General features: G+C 42.2%; 1 protein-coding gene across 1 annotated transcript in view; it reads left to right on the forward strand.

The window, feature by feature from the left end:
• The window catches only part of ITGA9 (integrin subunit alpha 9), a 350,292-nt gene that overhangs the window by 211,504 nt on the left and 117,801 nt on the right, over positions 1-20,987 (forward strand). The window contains exon 18 of the mRNA XM_019534746.1: positions 5,770-5,920. Coding sequence (XP_019390291.1) covers positions 5,770-5,920 — 151 coding nt within the window. The remainder of the gene's footprint in view (positions 1-5,769; positions 5,921-20,987) is intronic.

A 20,987-nucleotide genomic window follows, 5' to 3' on the forward strand; every position in this document is an offset into this window, starting at 1 on the left:
TGTATAGCAGATGCTAGAGAAGGATGGTATCACAGTGGTAGTACACTTCATACATCACAGCAGGCAATCCATACTCAATGACATCATGCCCTAGAGCAGCAAATATGGCTCGGAAACTCCCTTGCCAATAGACGGATTCTTTTTCTTAATCCATTTCTTTCTGAATGTGTACCTGATTCATTCCAGATGTTCTCGGATTTAATGATTCAGGAAACTACTCTCTTAAAATGAGGCTTAAATACAATCTTCCGTTGGCTTTCTGACAGAGATCTGTGTTCCTCTGTCAGCCTCAAACCAATGAAGTTTTTCACAGAATTCCATCAGCTGTGGAGTTAATGTGGGAGCTCTACTCGATGAGCAATTAATGGTCTTTTAAAAATCATGTTTTCTCCCTCTATGGAGTAATATTTTGTGAAAAATGGATGGCTAGCTTAACATTGCCATAATTCCATTAGTTTGATATGACTCACTGTGTCAGATAAATAGTCACTTTAGGAAGCCATAATGTTACAATGGCCTGCAATTCTATATTCACTGTTATTATTTGCCTTTTTGAAAAGCTTCATTCTTAATACACATTCTACTATTCAAAATTAATTGACAGCATTCTTTGATCACGCTTGTGTGCTACTTCTAAACATGCTAATACTGCAAAATCAGGGTAGATTATTTCTCCAGTCATTTGCATTCAGTGTACTAGAGTAGAGATAAAAATAAGGTTTTATTGGGAGGTTGATGCATTTTTAGCCATGTCCCTTAACAACAATTTCTAGACATTTATGGACCTTCCACATGATGAATATTTTGTTAGATTTCTTCATTTGTTAAAATTACCCATGCATCCAAATTCATCTTAGCAGTTTTTCATTTGTTTATAATTTCTGGAATTGTGATTTTCATATTAAATAATAGTAATGGTGTTATTCTCCCCCCCTTGCATATTTGTATTATTAAAAGACCCTAGTAGATAGTCTTCTATGCCTTGGGAGAAGGATTTTCATGCTTTTCAGAAGAAAAGCCAACAGAGTGTTTGATACAGAATTCTCAGGGCCAAATGCTGCAACACATGCTTGGGCTGGAGCTCCATTGATTTCATTGAGAGGCTGGTACACGTCAGAATTGCAAGATGGGGCCTAAATGGGCATGCTACACTTCCTCCTTACTGCATCTGGGACCTCTGCTGAGAAGCCACCCACACAGACCAGCTCAGCATGTACCACATCCCACATATTAGACTGCCTAAGAACAGCCCTGAGTACCCACCAGGAACTAGACCACAGAGACACCGCCTGAAAGTGTCTTAGAAGTGTGCAGCAAGGCCCTGCTAAGGTGCCTACACAACCTCATTTCTAGGATTTGGTGAGTGCTGAATAGGAGCAAGAAGATGAACCATGCATCTCAGCAGTGGTCCTGGGCATGGCACAGGGTCCTATAAACATATCTTAATTCGTTGCATCTTTGGGCTCAGATTGCGAGGGGGATTCCAGGTGCAGCTTTCCTCTTGCAAATTTTGCAGTGGTATGGTTTAACACCTTCAATAAATTGCTGGTGCAGGTCTTACCTTTTAGAAGCTGAATTCCCAATTGTAGGTGCAAATCCAATTATTTAGACGTCGGTATGCTAGGATTTGTGACTAAGGTTAATTACTGCCAGAAGTTTTTAGGAACAGTTTTTGCAGATTTCATTTTTCATGCAATGAGAAACCAGGCTTTAATTCTGGGCCTTAATTTTAGACTGCAAGAAGTGGACAAAGGTTATTATAAGTGAAAATGGGTTAATGAAATGACTGTTATGAAAAGTGTTGCGTTATGTGGAGAAGCAGTTTAAGAAGTTGCAGTAATGAACATAAGGGCCAAAATTCTGTTACTCTCTTGAGCCTACATGGCAGTTTTTCCGCCTCATAAGTGAATCTTTGGGATTTCTTCATATACTGAAGTTCTGTTGCTCCTGTTACCTGTGCAAGGTGGACATGTAGACCCTGTGCATACTGAGTGTGCACAGTAGGCTACACTCCGTCTCTGAGCTACACAACTATATACAGGTTTCCCTCGCTTTATGTAGGTTCTGTATGTGCGAATTTGCTCTTATGTGATGACGCTTTTTAAACCAAAAATTCATTATATGCAAGGTAAATTCACTCTTACGTGGTCGGTGTGGTGGAAGCCTGCAGTCAGCTGCTTTGTGCGGTGCATGGTGGGAGTGATGCACACCAAAATATAGTCTCCTGCATGCATCTGTGCTCTTCGCTTGTTGTCTGTGACACATGTTTCTGCCAGGGAGTGGAGAGGCTTCCCCATTTTTAGCACCAATATCTGAGTGGTTAGGGCTGTCACCCAGGAATTGGGAAGTCTGAGATTTAGGCCCTTTCACCCAATGGAGGTTTGAACTGATTATCATTTTGATTTTCCAGCACAGTGCTCAAATTCCACACTCACAACAGGGTAGGCATTATCCAGGGCTCTCTCTAGCTGTCCTTTGGAAGTAGGACCCCAGGAGAGCCAAGAGAGGGAGATATGTGGAGTCAGGAGGCAGAGAACATGCTAGAAAACATGGTGACTGGTGCCTCCCAAGTCTGGGGGGGCACTAGATCGCCAACGGGGGGGTCCCCCAGCGGCTGATCGCTAAACCAGCTGCGGAACTGTAAGTGCACTTCCAGTTTCATGGCTGGCACTTCCAGGGGGTGCAGGTGCACCCGTGTGCACCTTTGTTTGTCGCCAATGCTAGAAAACATGTTGGCTTAGTGAAATGACTGCTGCTCTGAAAAGCTCTGCCCCTAGAGGAGCAGAAACTTCCCCACAGCTCTCCATCCATTGTATCCAGTCATTATTAAATGCACGGTGAAATGATTCTGCTTCAAATCAACTGCTGGGAAACAGACTGAGGAATGCCTAACCTGTGGCCTGCTGTTTAGAGCACTGTGCTGGGAAGTTGCAGAGATGCTGGTTCAAAACGCTCTGTAACCTAGGTCTCCTATTTCCTGTGTGAATGCCCTGATCACTTAGCTACTGAGGCTAAACCATGGGAAGGTAGTTGAACTTCCCTCATGTAAGTCAGAACTTATGCTTATGTAAGTATGTACGTGGCCGTGTTACTTCCTGGCCAATGCATAGTTTACTCCATATGCTTGGAATGCATGCATACATTTATTTACAGGTGCACTCTGCATGGGGCATACAACTGCAAGCTGTATGTAGGGGTCAACAAACATTACTTAATCAGCTGGGTAAATGCCATTAAGGCACAAAAAGGATAATAACATTCCATCCCTAAGGATTAACTCTGAAGATTTCAAGAATATTTTTACTCAAATACTCCTCTCTCCCAAAGTCTCCAAACCTTTTGGGGCTAAGCTGTGATATAGATATGGATGCTAAATTCTTGAGCATTCTTGATGTGAGGGTAAGTGTTAGCTTACCTTGCATCTTCAGGATAATGTACTGTTCTTAAGGCTACTTCATTTGTGGAAATCTCCTTATCAGCATCTGTTCTGTCTGTGGTATTCATACAACAGAGTTTAAATGCTCAAGTCAGAGTGACAGGTGCAAAAAAATATTAGGTACTTTACACCTACAAACAAGTCATTTTAAAGAATTTCATTCTGAGCTGGTGTTCAGTGAATAAGACTTTGGAAAAATAAGATCCATGTAAATCCCAGACACAATGGATCCTTTGCGGGACTGATAAACTCTATTAGAATTTTAATCATTAAAACTGTTTGCTGTGCTGAAATGCTTTTGGTCAGACAGCTGATTTCCCCACAGTACAGTGTGTGCGCTGAGAAATCAGGATAGTGTGGGTGTATTTTACAAGAATAATGGGAGGACCCTCTTAGTCAGTTTTTGGCTAAAATATCCTATTGGCACTTTTCCCTTATGTGCTTCAGGAAGGCTCTGCCCCTTTCTGACCAGCAACAATCATACTCTAATCCTTTTCCAGGAAAAGTAAATGTGTCTAGGATCCTTTTACATTGACGATTAAATCATGGCTGGTGATGTTTAGGGTGTTTGGTATTTCTGCCTGTTTTATAATTTACACCCAATGGGTTTTACACCTTTTACTTTACCAATCCATTTAACTCCAGGAATGATAGATTTGTTTTTTTTAAAACATTTTATTCTCTGTTTCCTTTTTATTAACTTTTCTTTCTCTAGTTTGGTCAGAATGCCTAAATGTGCAGTAAATGCTAATGATAGGTGGGTGTGTGTAGATATATGTACATATATGTGTTGGTAGATATATGTGTGAATGGGCGGATCTAGATTTATGAAAAGGGGGATGTATAGGGGGGCACGCTACCACCTATATCACAATACATATTTTCTCCAGTGAACGAGAAACTAGATGCTGTATGATTATGCAAGGGTACCAGCATTCTATTATTTAGTTTAAGATCAAAGCAAAAACAAATATAACTTTAGAAATATGCACTAATTTACTAGATTATATATAAAGTGTAAAATGACACGACAAACTGGGCAGAAAATGGTCAAAATAATCAAAAGATTGCATCATTACTCTAGTAGCCATTACGGTTAAATCTGTCTCTTATTCAGATTTGTAAAAAATATCTAGCCTACTTGAGTGCCTTGACTGTGCCTCCCATACTTCACTATCAGTCATTTCTGCGCCCAAGTTAATATTACAATACCTGAGTTAGCTAAAGCAAAAAACAGTCTGCAGGGCTGTGATATAGTGAGACATTACAAGGAATGGCTAAGAAACAGCAACATTGCAAAGAAAAGATAGTTTGAACAGTGGAACATCAAGACTGTTACAAAGGATAGTGGGTCATTAACACCTGTGGAGTGGAAAAAGATTTAACAGGAATCAAGATGATAATGACATTATGAAGTCAGTTGACTACCTCAGTTAAGATAGAGATGTTTAGAAATGCTACTGTCTCTTCCAAGAAGTTGGTTTTAAAGTTTTGGTTGGGCAGTTAAAGGCGGTGAATTTGGATCCACCCCACCATGTCTGTATACAAATTGAGAGTGCATGTCTGTATGAATAATCTAGGATGGTTATATTATGAAGGTGTTTTGGGAAATATTCAGAATGAATCCCTATAGTTGTTATTTATCTGCACTGAGGTTGTGCCTCGGAGACCCAGTCATTGTAATAGGTAATAGGAATCTGTTGTTCTAGATCCCAAAAAAGCACAGAATAAAAGGTACCTTTGGTCCCAAAGGATTTACACTATCTTTTTCAAATACTTCAATTCAGCGGATTTCTAAATTCCTTTTCAGTATAGTAGCCTTCCTGATACTGAGTGGCCCCTCTGCATTTTTTTCCTTTCAGCAGAGTAGCTCATGGCAAGAAGATTTTCAAAAAGCTACTAAAATATTTTAATAACCCTGAGGAGGTATAAAGTATTGTTAATATAAGTATTGTATTAATATAACAATACTTTATAGCTCCACAACACTTTTTTTCATTGTTAAAGTACTTTATGAACCATAACTATTTAATTCCCATAATACCCCTGTGAAGGGATGGTAAGTAAAATAAATAAAACTGTCTCCATTTTCCAAATGAGTTAAATAAATTCTGTAGGTGCAAGGAGAGTCAGTGTCAGAGCTAGGATTAGAATTCAGGAATTCCCGGCTTTCCTGGCCTGTGCTGATGCTGTTGAGCCAAGCATCTTGTATTTAATGTCCATTTAACACTCGCTTTTTAATCTGGCATCAGATGAGCTGTGCCAGTTTGCTAGCTGGAATGAAGAATAAATGAAGAAGTGGTGAGGCATTTAACGTATACTTCTGTTTACAGTGTTGATGAAAGAACCTCCTATCTGGCACTGGGAGCAGTCAAGAACATTTCACTGAATATTTCCATCTCTAACATTGGGGACGATGCCTATGATACCAATGTGTTCTTCAACTTTTCCAGGGAGCTCTTCTTTATCAAAATGTGGCAAAAGGTAAGAAACGCTAATCTCCCTGAGATCAGACTTTTAGTATTATTGCCAATATATTACAAATATGTTGAGAGCAAATTGAGACTTGGTATAAACAGTCATAACTCAAATGAACACCACAGAATTATGCCCCTTTGTTTCAGGCCTGACGTTGTCCAAGGGTCTTTACATAAGCCATCTCTTTTGTGGATTTAATTTGGTTAGATGATGCACATCACATTTCTATAAATGACACAGGACTGCTGTTTTGTTGATGTTCAGATGGTTATGGGAGATATGCTAGAACATGGATATGGCAAAAATAGAGGGTGATATCTTGTCCCCACTGAAACCAGTTGAGTTGTAAAATTGACAACAAATTTTGTTAGAAGAAATCTCATAACCTTTTTAGGGTCTGTCCCACTGCCATCAACATCAATCAGATGTTTACCGGGAAGAAGACCAGGCCTTTGTGCTTTGAATGGTTTTAGATTTTTGTTCTGTCATTTGTGCGTGGATTAACTGGAACATCAGTTGCCTCCTTGGTTCTTATTAGACAATCCTGCCTGGAAACAAATTAAAAATGATATGATTCTTCTACTACTCTTCTGGCTCCAATGTATAATGGAGAAAGCTGGGATGATAAACTTCTAGAAAGAATAATTTCCAGAAGTAGATGACATTGCTGCGTGTCGTATCTCACTCCTTAGTGAATTTTCTAGTAAATCAAGCCAGCATGTGATAAGCAAGTCTGCAACATGGATCTAATCAATGTATAATCTTGGATTTTCAAAATCCTTTAGCTATACCAGTGGTAGTATACTCTGCTTTCATTCCTTATGCTTCTCCAATTCTACCTCTCTCTTCTTTTTTTTTTGGTAATAAAGGACTTTGCAAATGTTGAGCTGTTATACTCTACAGCGTGCATGCATGACCCACAACCCATGGGCCAGATCCAGCCAACAGAGCCATGTCATCTGGCCTGCAAGACTTCCTCTGGGTCCAGAGATTCATTGGCATGGGGAGTGGTGGCTGCTTTCCTGCTGCTAAATTTCTGAACTCCTTGGGGGGAGACTTGTGGGCCAGATAGGGCACGCAGAGCTGGGGTGGCAGTGCAGGGCCTGATCCCAGTGTGTGGGGCCTGATGCAGGTGTGCAGAGGCAGGTGGAGGCAGCATGGGGCCTGATCTGGACTTCTGGGGCTGAGGAAGGCAGCACAGGACCCATGCAGTGCTGTGCCTGGTTCTGGCTCATAGAACCTGACCCAACCTGTGAACTGGCTCTGTGCCACTCATCTGGCTACAGGGCCGAAAGGTTGAGTCCACCAGTCTCTGTCAATCTCTGTCAAAAAGCTCTCCCATCAACATAAACTACTTTGCTGTTGGCTTCCTAATTTATCCAGTTGCAGATTATAGCCTTGCAGATAGTCTTGCCTACTCCCTAAGATCTGTGGACAGGATATGTCTGAAATTATTAATTACAGCTTCCATAGGTCATTCCCATTCACACACACGCATACATGCACACACATACCTCTGTATGTGTGTGTATATGTGTGTATGGATATTGTTTGTAGTTGATCCTTGCCCAGGCAAAAACCCAAACATAAAATCCTGAATAGAAGCAATGACTCACAAGAATTTCTGAGTGAAAGAGTCTGTTGTTGCAGAGAAGCTTGTAGCAACAACTGTCTTTTAATTAATATCACCCAAGTGGAAGGGGACTCCTTTTTCCATGTACATACTTGATACTCTTTCTAAGTAGAGGTGAACCATAGAATAAAAGACCACCAGGTTAGACTGATTGGCTTTTATAATCTGCCTCTGATATTCCTCTTGATGTACTGTAACCAAATCTCCTGTTTGTTTTCCAAATGTCTCCAGAGTAATTTCCTATAGGTTAAATGCAATGAGTTTTCACATGGTGGTTATACTTGCTTGTAAGTGGGTGGATAATAGACTCTTTTTAGAAAGCCAAGCTTCCTTGGCATATAATATAGTCATATAAGGGACGTTGAGATGCAGAGCCAAATATGATGATTTAAAAGAGAACAACAGCCCAACTCAGTGGCTGGAAGCTCAGTGTGTTACTGTTGTTGGCCTTCTTTAATTTGTGGATTTTGATTTTTCATGAGCTATCACAGTGCCATTACTTGGCAGAGCTGTTGCTGCTGCTGCTGCTCCTCCTTCACAGGGGCAAATAAGGGTACATTGACCGATATTTAAAAGGCTTCATTTATTCCCATGTCTGATTTTTCCTTTTGCTCTGCAGCCAGTGCTCATTGCTATGGAAAGAAGCCCAACATTTTCTTTCCATAGCTCCTTACAGTGAGTCCTTCAACTGGGAGACACAGGCTGCAGTTACACTCAAAAATACACACACACACGCACGCACGCACCCCCCCCATAAATATTCAAAAAATTTAAATCGATATTTTCAAAATGCTAATAACTTGAAGATTATGGGTGAACTAATAATTTTTATTAATGATAGGAGTTAATAGAAAGTTTCATTAACACTGAATTTTGTAGATTTAGAAAATTTATATAGATACATGCATATAAATATATACAGCTAGTAGCACTGCTTATCATGATAAACTTTGGCTAGTTGCTTCTAACTTTGCCAGAGTTTAATTGTTCCCAGTCAACTGTCTGTCTCATGCTGAATACTTTAGAAAAATTTCATCCAAAGTGGTTAAGCTATTTCCACGTCTGAGACTAAATTTGGGTAGCTTTTCACAGGAATACCAGATTTGCTCATGACTTAAAGTCCATAGGTCTGGCAAATTTTAATTTTATGTCCCAAAGAATGGTGTTGCAAGAGCATTTCAAAGAAAACATAATCAGACCTTTTCTAGCATGGACTAAAAAATTATTTTTTCCAAACTCCAGGCCTGAGCAAGTACTATTCTGAGTCTTTCTCTAGTGTTTTTTTCTCCTTAAGTTGTCTTAAAAGCCTATTACCTACATATATTTCTATATATAAGATTATCAAATATGCCTCCATGTGTAAAGATGATGATTATTATTGTCATCATTTTACAGTTGAAAGAACTGAAGCCCAAACTGGTTTAACTATTTGCTCAGAGCTAGCCAAATGAGTAAGAGGCATTGGCAGGAATATAGCTTGAGAGTCTTAACTGTTTGAAACAATTTTACAGGTATAGTAAGGCATAAGATAACATGTTTTCTCACTTGTCAATAAAGCCTCTAATTCAGAATGTATCCACTGAGGAGACAATTCAGTGTGTAATGCAAAAGGATTTTAAATGAAAAATGCAAAAGAATAAATCTGACCTGTTCATTAGGAACAAGACTTTTTACTATTCTAAGAATATTTTACCCTGTTTGTGTTACGATTTTGAAAGCACTTCCCATTTCTGTAAAGCTAAAAGTAGAGATGTAACAACTACAGATTTTTATAATCCAATAATTTGAATTATATTTCAGATTAAACATTGTAAGGGTTTGAAAAATTCACTTAATGGTGATCAGACAGATCCCCTGGTGTGTGTGTGTGTGTGTTGCTGGCAAGCACAAGGAGGGGTGGGGTGGTAAGCCGTCATTTCCTGAATAATGTAACTTTTATATGAACTGATGATGTGATTTCTGAGCGTCTGCAGGAGGACAATGACTTATTGCTGGCAGTGGTTGTTAGTAATAGTTACTTTCATACTTACTCATCAACTGGTGTAGGTGGGATGAAAGTGTTTTCAGCTGTGACAGATAGAGTGAGACAGGCCTGGTAGAATGTGCCTGTGGTATTTTCTCTAATAGTCCTGGAAATAGCCCCTCAAATAAAACTCTGCTCTTACGCAGCACTTTTCATCCAGAGTTCAAAGCATTTTACAAATACAAAGCGTTTTACAAATTGGATTCCAGGAGCTAGTCCATTTTCAGCACTACCTAAGGGAGAATAGGTTGGGGAAGCCCATAACTAACGGTCATTTCCAGCCAGGGGTGATGTCTTTATTTTTAGTCAGACTGCTAGATGCTGCAGTCAGTCAACTTGAAGGCTTCTGTGTTTCTCTAGCTTCTCTCAAGCAACAGATGAGTGAAATTACCAAGACTCAGGCTTAGAGCAGAGTGTACAATATTTGAGAAGTTCAGCCTGTTTCTGATGAGGTCGTTTCCTTTGATTTAGTCATTATTCATATTTATTTAGTAAACTTGTTCCTAAGATTTATACATTCAATTAGTATTGCTAAGTTCTGTTTAATCAGATAAGTTACATGGTTCCCCACATCCAAGTTTGGCTTGTAGCTTTAGTTGTGTGGCTAGTACTAGCTGTTGTCCAGTCAATTTTTCGTATCATATTCTAATTAGAATTTAGCCAGTGTTTGGAAAAGAAACCTTACAGTCAGTTATCTTATTCAGTTAATATAATGCAAAATCCCAAGAGTCCTTAAGAGTCAAAATTCCCATTGAAATCAATAGTTTAAGCCCAGATTTTTAAAATGATTGAGGTGTTGCTATGCTTAAAATTGCAAAATCTAAGCCAGCCAAGTCTCATTTTACCGTAGACTTTTAGATGGCGATTAGTTATTTAGGGGGTGACCTGAAGAAGGCTTTTAGGCTAGGGATAGAAATTACATGTAAACTGGTATAAGTAATAGGAAACTGGTTCAAATCTGTAACACAACAGAAGTTCAGTGCACATAAACTGTTTTCAAAATGGCCTAAGCCGTTTAAGATAAACCTGGATAGATGTAGTATCAGACTTAACTGATTTAGGTTAAATCAATGTATTGAACTTCTGTCCCAGATCCCTTCCAGATTCAGTTTAACTAGCAGTCCCCCAGCCTGCCAGGATGCTTTGTATCTCCTCCACAAACCACCCTCTTGCAGGGTGGGCGGGCTACCCTTCGCCCAATCTGTCTGTTTCAGCCAAGCTGGAAAGTGTGCTGTAGTGCCCCTCTGGCTTCTGCCCTGGGCCACTGCAGGCATGTGGCTGCATTTCCAGAATCCAAAGTGAATGTCTGTTCGCTTGCTTCTCGGTTCAGTCTACACAGCTAAGACCTAACCATCAGCCTCAGGCTTTTTGACTGTCTGTACTTAACCTTAATGCCCAAAAGCTTGCCTCCTAGTTATCCAATTTGTTCTATAAAGATATAATTAAAAATCCATGTGTCTCATACATTTCCAGGAGCATCGTGCCTATAACAGCACTCAAACCCAACTAAGGCATTTAACTATCTTATTGAAATTCAATGAGATTTAGGTACTTGGGTCTCATTCAGAGGCAATGGGACTAAGGTTTTTAAGTAATTTGGCCCTTACAGCAGTGAGTAAACAAGTGCATTAAATGCCTTTGAAATGTTGGCCATTTTATAAATATTGGCTGAATCCCTTGTTAAAAATAGATATTGGCTGAATCCCTTGTTTTCCATCATTCCTTGGCTTTATATCAGCTAGTGTGCAGAGAGAACATAATATAAGGCATAGCAGAAAAATAGCAACACACTTTTTTTTTTTATTTAAGTAGCTATTAACGTTAAAAGTAGGTAAACTTTACATGTCAAATTTATTTCAGGAGAATACAGAGACTCATTCCTACAGAAATACTGCCAGGCAACTTTTCATGGCAGAGATCTGATAATATGCCTTTTTGGGTGAAGTTAACTAAATATAAAGTGTAAATAAAAATAACAATTTACAAATTGTAATACTTTGCAGAATAAAACTCTGCTTTAAAATTTTATAACAGTTGGAGATCTGCAGATTTTAAGTGACAGCTGTGTCTTTAATCATTCGATGTTCTTGGAATAACAAATATATGTACAAAAGAAGAAGCCATTCATTCCTTTTTGTATCACTATTTACTATGTATGTTCAGAATGTTTCTGGTAAAGATGCTTTGTGATTGATATGCAGGTAGTTTTTGTAAGTCCCTAGACCTTATGTTTCCCTTGAGAAAGGGAGGAAAATATGAGTAAAATTCAACCTGTACAAAGGGCAATACGTAGCCCACTCCATATGTAAATATTGCATAAGCGCTCATAGACCAGGGGTAAGCAATGTTTTTTGGCTGGAGTGCTGAAAAAACCACAGTGTCTACCTTGTAAGCTGCCGGAGTGCTGGCACACCACAAAAACAAAACTAGGGCGGAGGGGGTACATGGCAGGATGCATTGCATGTTTAATACTATTACTAATCATGAATGTTGCCTTTTTTTTTTTACAGTAAATAGAAAGCTGGTGTCAGGTGGGGAGCGGGGGCTGCCCCAGGGCTCCCCTACTTGGGCCACAGCGGGGGGCCCAGAAGCACTGGAGGTGGGGCCCAGCCGGCCTGCGCAGCTCTGTGGGGATGGGGCGCAGCCACCCTGCCCATGAAGGGATGCTGAATGGCTGTGGCAGGATGCTGGGCCCGGGGAGCTCCCTGCTTGGTGCTGGGTACAATGGGAGTGCGAGCTGCAGCCGCAGGCTGTTCGCTGTTCCCTGGGAGCTGCAGCTGGTGCTTGGGGCTGAGCCAGCAGGGAGCCTGCACTGCAGCAGCTTTCTGGACTGCCTGCCCCAGCCCTGGCCTCTCGAGGGGAGCTGCGGGTGGGCAAGGCTGGGACCCGGGCAGGCTGAGGCAGCTGCAGTGGCTGTTCCCAGGGTCCAGGGGGCTCCTGCAGCCAGGTCCCGCAGTGGGGATGGCTCTGCCCTGCCTGTGCTGTGCCCAGCGTGCAGGGAGGCCAGTCCTGGAGAGGGAAGCCCCCTGAGCCCCGTGTCCTGCCCCATGCATGTGCTCAGGCTGGCTGCGGCCCATCCCTGAGGAGCTGCGCGGGCTTCCCAGGCCCCACCATGGGTGCCACTGGGCAACCCTGTCTGCCCACCTGCCACAGCTCGAGCCCACACAGCCCCGGGGAAGCCCCCACTTCCCGCCCAGCCTCTGCCTTCCTATGGGCCCCCCATGCTCCTCAACTGCCTGGCCCCAGCACTCGGCACTTCGGTGCAGCTCCAGGTTGAACAGGGCGTCTGCATGCCTGGGCAGCTCCTTCCAGGGCCAGCCAGGCTGGAGATGCAGCTTGGGAGCATGGGTGGGGGCAGTAGAGTACAGACACTTCCCTGCCTGTGCTCCCCTGGGTCTGCCTGGTGCCTGCCGCGGTGCTGCGACTTGTGGCTGCGCAGGAGAGCCCATAGCAGCAACTTTAAAAAACAAACAAAAAAACCAACTTCTTTGCGTGCCTCCTGGTGTGCCGGGAAAAACGTCTCCGCATGCCACTAATGGCACACATGCCGGGGGTTGCTGACCTCTGTCAAACCATGTTGTTCCTCAGTGCAAGGTAGAATTTTCCCTCAAAAGAGAAAAAGGAAGAAACACAGATTGCAGTATATTACAATGAAAGAAACAAAAATTTCAATATATTCTAAGCTGTATTTACTTAAAAATCCAGTCCTCCAGGGGAAAGATCACCTTGCTGTGTCAGGAGCATTTACTGCTTTTCCTTTCTTCTGTTTCTTATCCCTTGCGTTAACAGCGGTTTCTCTAGATCTCTGTTCCCAATGCCCTTTTGTATTAAACACCTTAAGGATAAAGAGCATAAGTTCAATACTGGCAGCTCTTCTGGTGTTGTAACATAAACTGCATTTTGTATTTTTCTAAATTTAACAGGCCTGTAGATACATAGGACACAAAAGGAAGGGGATTAGTTAAGATCAATGCAGATCTTTTTTTTCAAGAATTAGCATCATGTGAATGTAATGTGTTACAGCAGGAGGAATCAGGCAGCAGTCTGCAGAGCTGTGCTGACTGTTAATTTGGACTACAACTCCCAGAAACCTCCCAGAGGCTGGGGGCAAGGGAAAAAAAAAAGGAAGCTTGAGGCTGGAGTAAGGGGAGGAGTGTGCAGTAGAACCTGGTCAGCCCTATACAGAGGAGTGCACAGTGGAGCTGGAGATCTCACTGGCTCTGTCAGCCAGGACAGTGGGCTGAAGGAGCTGGCTTCAGACTTGAGGGAAGCTGTAGGCTATGGTTTGACTGCTTTAGAGACTGAAGGCTTGTTTGGGAACACCCCCAGAAGTGTGTGTGTGTGGGGGGGGAAATTGAGGTGCTAATGCTGATGTTTCTTTACCTTTTACCTGTTCCCTCCCTTGAGCCCATTAGCTTTGACCCTAACCCCTATGATTTTCTGTATAAAAGTGGGAACTCCCGCTTGCTTCTTGTGTCAGTATCTGGGGTTGCAGAGTTGGCACAAATTGGTGGTAAAAGTGGGATTGTGAAGGGTGGTTGTTATACAAATGAGGCAAATGGGGCTTGGTGGTCACAGGCCATAAGGCACAGGGCAAACTGCTGCAGAAGTGTACAGATTTTGTATGTTTTGTGGGCATTTGATCAGGGAAGATAAGTATTACAGAGGAGGGGGGTACCTCATGAACGTATGCACCTGGAGGCTGGTGGGGGGCATGGCAACCACCCACAGGCAGTGTGTCGGTGGTGAGCGGGGAGCTCCTGCAGGCAGCTGTGGTGGCCAGTGGCAACTGGGGACTGCCCACAGATGCCACCAGCGGTTTTTCGGTGGCAAGGGGGGTGGGGTTGTGATCATCAACCGCCCATAGGTGATGCTTTTTACATGGGGTGCACCCCCTACACGTTGCCAGTGGGGTACCCCCAGTGGGAGGGGAAAACACATACACTCCATCTGCTGTCTCAAGGCCTATATTTAATCCAGCACCTTACAGAGGGGAGCAGCCAGGATAGGGGGATTGGCACGAACCATTTGAAATGGCATCTGAGTTAAGTGGGTGGAATGACGCCACTAAGCTAAAATTCCTGAGCGTCTTGCTTATAGGGAAAGCCAGGGAGGTCTACCGTGGGCTCAGCAGTGAAACTAAACAGGATAACAAGCACATGACAGGCACCCTCAGGAATACTTTGGAACCAGGTGCAGGTCCTGACTGGGACCATACAGCTTTCTTTAGTTATAGAGTCTTCAATAGTCAGTGCAAGAGTTTGGTGTTGCTCTAAGATGATTAGTTGTAAAGGCCTTCCCACAAGTCAGCCACGAGATACAGGACCAGCTGGCCTATAACGACTTCAATAGCAATACCTTCAGTTGGGAGAAGTAGGTTCAGCTTCAGTTGAGGAGACGCCATAGCCTGGATGATGCCATAAAGCTAGCCACCGAGATGGAAATTGTAAAAAAAACCCCAAAAAACTGGAGGCTTTAGATATCCAAGGTGCTGAGGCAAGGGTGCAGAAGTTAGGAGCACAAACCCCCAACCTCAGAGTCATCAGCCTTATGACCAGTGATGGAGACATTAAGAGAGATCTGAGATAAATTTGACCAGCTCAAGAAGAGTATGGACACCCAGTTCCAGAGTAGACTTGCAAGGGGTGATTCTCCTGAACCACAGTGGTTTGGGTGTCATCAGGAGAATGACTATGACAGTTGTGATCACTTCTGAAGGAAGTTCCCAGAGAGAAGGTGGTGTTCAGGGCAGGGCAACTGAAGTTGGCAGTGGAGAGGGGCCTGTCCACTACTAGCAGACAAAATGACCCACAGAATGAGGTGCTAATTGCTGGTGTCACCAGGTATAAGATACTACCTAGAGTGAAAGTTAAGAGAAGTTCCTTTCCTGTTCCTCCTAGTTTCAGGTGCCCAGGTATCTATTGTACATAGCTGGATATGGAAGCAAGCTACAACAGAGAAAGAAAAAAGCCTTCGACTCTGTAACAGTTAGTGGTCAAGGCAGCCAATGGAGAAGTGCTTCCAATTCTGGGATAGTGGAGTACAACCATTGACTTTGAAGGCCTGCAATTGCCATGTAGAATCCCCATAGCAAAGGCTGTCAATCAAGATACCTTGTTAGGTACTAACTTCCTAAAAAATTATCTAGTCACTATGAATTTTGCAGATTGTTCATGTTCCTTTATAGGGAGGCATTTCCCCTTGTATACCACAGATGGCCAAGTGACTGGAATGGTATTGATAGTGGTAGTAGTGAAGAATCTAACAATACCTTCTAGAAGTGATGCTCGCTGGCAAACTAAAGAGATGGTGCTGTGAAGAAGAGAGCTTATTTGAACCTAGGTTTACTGATAAATTGGGATTCCTAATGGGAACTGCAAGGGGTAGGAGCCACAGGGGTGAAATTCCAATGTGTGTTGCTAACATATTAACAGAACCACAGGCCACACATACTTGGGACACTTAAGACAGGTGTGGCTGTCCTGCAGGAGAACCTTATATCAAAAAGGTTGATTGCTGCAAGAGTACTGGGTTCAAATAAGAGCCAAAGCTTTAGAGAGATAGGCAATAACCTTCTGTCGAATGAAAGAAGTTGGAACACAAGTTCAATTTAAGTCATCACAGCCTGGAGCCTAAACTCGTGGGGGCAGTACAAGAGGTCCTGTTGGAGTACGCAGATGTACTCAGCTTTGGCAACCATGACCTAGGGCATACAGGCTTAACAGAGCTCCAGATTAATACTGGCAATGCCAAATTTGTCCAACGGGCCTCAAAGAGTACCCATCTATTTCCAGAAGGAGTTTAATTATCAACCCCAAAAGTTGGTAGAAAGAGGCATCAGGCTGTCCTTCAGCTCATAGGCTGCTTTGGTGGTGTTGGTGCAGAAGAAAGGGGGAGGTGTTCGGATCTGTCTAGATTATCATAGACAGAATGATATTACTGTTAAGGATGCCTAGCTCTTACCTTGAATTGATGATGTACTAAATCTCTTGGCCAAAGCTCAATGGTTCTCCTCCCTTGATCTGGCTAGAGGGTACTGGCAGGTGGAAGTGCACCCAGAGGACAGAGCTAAGAAGCTTTCTACACTAAGAAGGGACTTTTTGATTTGAATGTGATGCCTGTTTATTTATGTAACACTCTTAGTACATTTATATATATTATATGAGCTGGCAAGCAGATCAGGCGGACAAAAACCTGTAATTTACACTGTAGTAAACATCTGTGTTCACAGAACAGAAAACTTGGCCTGACAAGGGAGCTAGGTAGGCCTGTTCATCAGCAGCCAAGACGTTGGTAGAGGCCTCGCAGTGGAACCTTCACCAATACAGACCCCAATAGGTCCAATAGGGTGGTGCCAGAGGATGCTTCTGGATCAAAAAATGTAGGGTGGGATCCATAGCCTGATGGAAATGAAGATGAGTGAGCGAGTGAGGATGAACAAGTACTTAGTGGAGGATCAAGGTGTAATGTGAATGTAAAGAGTGTAGCAGCATAAGGAACAAGGGGATAGTCTGCAGAGCTGTGATGACTGGTAATGTGGACTACAACTCCCAGAAACCCAGGAAAAGGAAGAGGAAGCTTGAGGCTGAAGTAAGGAGAAGAGAGAGCAGCGTGCTTGTGGAACCTGATCAGTCCTACACAGAGGAGTGCACAGTGGAGCTGGAGATCTCAGTGGCTCAGGCAGCCAGAACTGTGGACCGAAGGAGCTGGGCCCAGACTTCAGGGCAGCTGCAGGCTGCTGTTTGAGTGTTCTAGGGACTGAATGCTTGCTTGATGCACCTCTGGAGGTGTGAGGGTGGAAATTGAAGTGCTGAGTATGTTATCACAGTGTTGATGTTTCTGTTTCTTTTACCTGTTCCCTCCCTTTGGCCCATTAGCTCTTGACCCTATTCCCTATGATTTTCTAGATAAAAGTGGGGATTCTCCCTTGCTGCTTGTGCCGGTATCTAGGGCTGCAGGGTTGTCACATTAGGGCTAATTACAGACAGTCAAAAAGCCTAAGGCTGAATCAATTCATTCTTTGCAGTTTAGTCTAAGCTGCAGAGATTAAACTGAGAAACAGCTGGGCAGACATTCACTCTTGATTCAGGAAATGCAGCCACATACCTGCAGTGGCTCAGGCCAGAAACTGGGAGGCATTACAGCATGGCTCTCTGGCATGTAGCCAGCATGGGCCATGTATTTGCTTTCTCTTCCTGCTATCCCCGAGGTCTCTGGAATTTGCACACCACACTCACAGCAGCAGGGCTCTGCAAGGACAGCTCTGTACTTAGGGAAAGGGAAGTTTAAGTCGCCTCCATGGCCCCAGATTCCAGCTGGGGTTTGTGGGGGTTAGTTCCTGCCTCCCCCTGCTTAACCGTTCTCTGCTGGAGCAGGTAGCACAGCCCAGCCCAGCCCAGGGCTGAAAAGCATGCTAGGATGCTGGGGGACTGTGATTTAATTTAAACCAGGAAGGGGTCTGGGACAAAAGTTTCATAAACCGGTTTGACCCAAGACAGTTAAGTCTGATACTACATTCAACCAGGTTTATCTTAAACGAGTTTTAGCCACTTTGAAGCTGGTTTATGTGCACTGGACTTCTGTTCTGTTACAGGTTTAAATCAGTTTCTGCTCACTTCCACTAGTTTATGTGTTACTCCTGTCCCTGGCCAAGGAATTTATTTCGTTAAAAAATGCTTTCCCATCCCCATGTGAACTAAAATTCATGACTGTACTCTAAGAATGCTGTGCATAAGCTGGCACTGCTTTTAACATGGAGCTATAGCAATATTATAATAGTCTTTGTAGTAATAAAATTGTTGGAGAAAAACCTGTCCAATGCCCTTTTCAGAACTAGGGCTTAAAATTCAAATTAAACTCAGCTTAAGCATCCTCTACTGAGACCATTAAGAAATACTCATTTTTCACAACTTTCAATGGCTTATTCTTCATGGCATTAGGCAGTTGGTCCTTGGCTTGGTTTTTTTTTTTTTTTGTAACTTGAATCTAGAAGTTTATTGCCATTTGCTGCAAAAGGTCAAATTCATTCTCCAAGGAGTTTCTTTTGCTCACTTTTAAGATAGGCAACTCAAGATGGTGCCATGAGATATATGAGTGAAACAGCAATACAACTGTAACTGTATATTCCTTTTCAGTTGTGCTTATCCCATGGCACATTGTAGATCACTGTTCTGTATGGCAGGAAATTGTTCTCCTTCATTTACTTGTCAGATATCTCTTGTGGTGATACTAGGATCTATACATATAACTGAACCCTTCTCTTAATTTTTTTTAACAGTAAGTAGTATGATCCTGTGTTCTTTATGCAGAAAACTCTATGAAATCTGTGAGTCCTGTTTTTAAAAGGGCAGCACAAATAGGCTCCCAGTCCATCCACCTCAGTCAGATCAGCTAAAGGTATTCTGAATGTGTGCCAGTTGTATGTAAAGAGCTCTCTGCTGTCAATCCAAAAAGAAGTATCAAGCGTTATGCACAAGGCTATGGGCCTTCTTTTTGTGCCACTGCCCCATGGCATTAATGACGCTGCCATGAACGTTTGGAATAAGTCTGGTGTAAGAGCAATTTCTGTCGGCTCTACTCCTATGTGCTTTCTTTCTCTCTCTCTCTCTCTCTCTCTTCCTTCTTCCCTTCTTTTGTGGGTAAAGTGAAAGATCACAAGGGAGCCTTTGCTTTTTCTTGAATAGTAAGTGAAGTGAAATCTTTTCTTTCTCTGGCCTTCCCCTGACAGCAACTGTTTACCTTCTATGGGGGTTGAAGCAGAATCAGGTTAAAATCATACAGGACAGAAAAAAGAGGGGGGAAGAGGGAAACGCTTTCTGTAAAAATTCATAATAAAGGAGTGAAAGAAGAAAGAACATGGGCTCCACTGTGGGCCACTGGCTTTTTGTAGTGCTTGATTCTAAAAGTCAGGAAGTTGTGTGAGAAGGGACAGTTCTCGCATAGTAATATCAACAGAGCCACAGCAACCACGCCATGTGAGGTGGTTAGCTAGGCTGATTCCCAGACCCACAGGGATTTTACAGTCTTACTATGAGAGGAATCCAGAAAACCTGTGTTGGATTCTTGACTATAACCATCTGCAGAAATTCAGTAATTCCCACTTAGCAAGGGGAAAGGAAAGTGCGCAGTAAAAGCTTTCATAAAACTGTGCAGCACCTCTTAAAAACAAAGCCTTACAAGTGAACTGCTAAGCTTTTGTTTTTTAAAAAAAATTAAAACTGTTTTCAAAATCCCAGTGCATTAGGTAATGGATTATAGTGCCGGACTTCAGCATTGCTGTTGGGATATGCAGTTTTATTGTACACCATACACTTCCCCTGCATTATTTATCTGTTGTTGCCATGCAAAATTAACTCTGTATCTTGTGTTCAGGTATCTGTAAATGGAAGAATTGAAATAAAAAAATAATATGACTTTAAAAGGCAATCAGGACTCATGGTAGAGACGATATCTTTTATTAGACGAACAAGATTTTTGCAAAAAAAATTCTTTAATTGTAAGCTTTTGGGCACAAACACCCTTCATCAGGCATGGGAGAAAAGATTGTAAAAGTTCTCCTGGGTAGAAATAAAAGTTCATATTTCATAGGATTTCACAGATGAGTCAATAGATAGTAAACTCCTCTGGGCAGTCAGTTTATAGCTGGTAGGGAGCCTCTCACCTCCTGTGAGGATCTGTGATGATGTAAATGACCTTGAAACAGAGGCAGGAGCAGGATCTCAGGTTTCAGGTGGTCACAGTTGCTTCCTGCTTGGGAAACTATGGAGATTTTTTTACTGCTTTTCTATCCAGTTTTCTTTTTTTGAGCTTTTCTACACAATTTTCTGCAATTCCTCGTTTATTGTGTCCCCAGTTAATCTTTTAGAAAGTTTTTAGTCATAGGGATATTAAATGCAGCGCATGTAAGAACTGATGTCAGCAATATTTGCTTACTTGCAGAAGATCTTCATTCTAAACCAAGTAGCAGCAAATTAATAAGTTTATAAATCCAATTTTAATTCCATATAATAAATCATATTTCTATTTAGTGCTTTTTCAGTATTAAAGAATGAAAAGTTGACACATCATCTATATGTTTTGTAATACTGTTCTCAAATGAATACCGATTCTTTCATTTAATTTTTTTTAGGCTTTATGTTCTGTTTTTAAATTAAAAATATATAAATCTGTTCTATGGATTTATGAGCGTTACTTATTATGAAATATACTTGAAGGCATCCACCCACAAAGTATAAAGGCATAGTACAACCTATAAAGTAGGCTTACCATACTTCAGGGTTTTCCCAGACTTGTCTTCTTTTTGGGTCCTCTGATCTCTGCCCGGGCAGTTTTTTTAAATATGAACAAAACTGCCCAGGATTTTGCTGGTAGAACTGCTTTTCCCAGCTTGCCCTAGTGGCGTGTATGCTTACCAGGGA

This window comes from Crocodylus porosus, unplaced genomic scaffold, assembly GCF_001723895.1.
Source record: "Crocodylus porosus isolate Cpor-Errol unplaced genomic scaffold, CroPor_comp1, whole genome shotgun sequence".
NCBI classification, from domain to species: Eukaryota; Metazoa; Chordata; order Crocodylia; family Crocodylidae; genus Crocodylus; species Crocodylus porosus.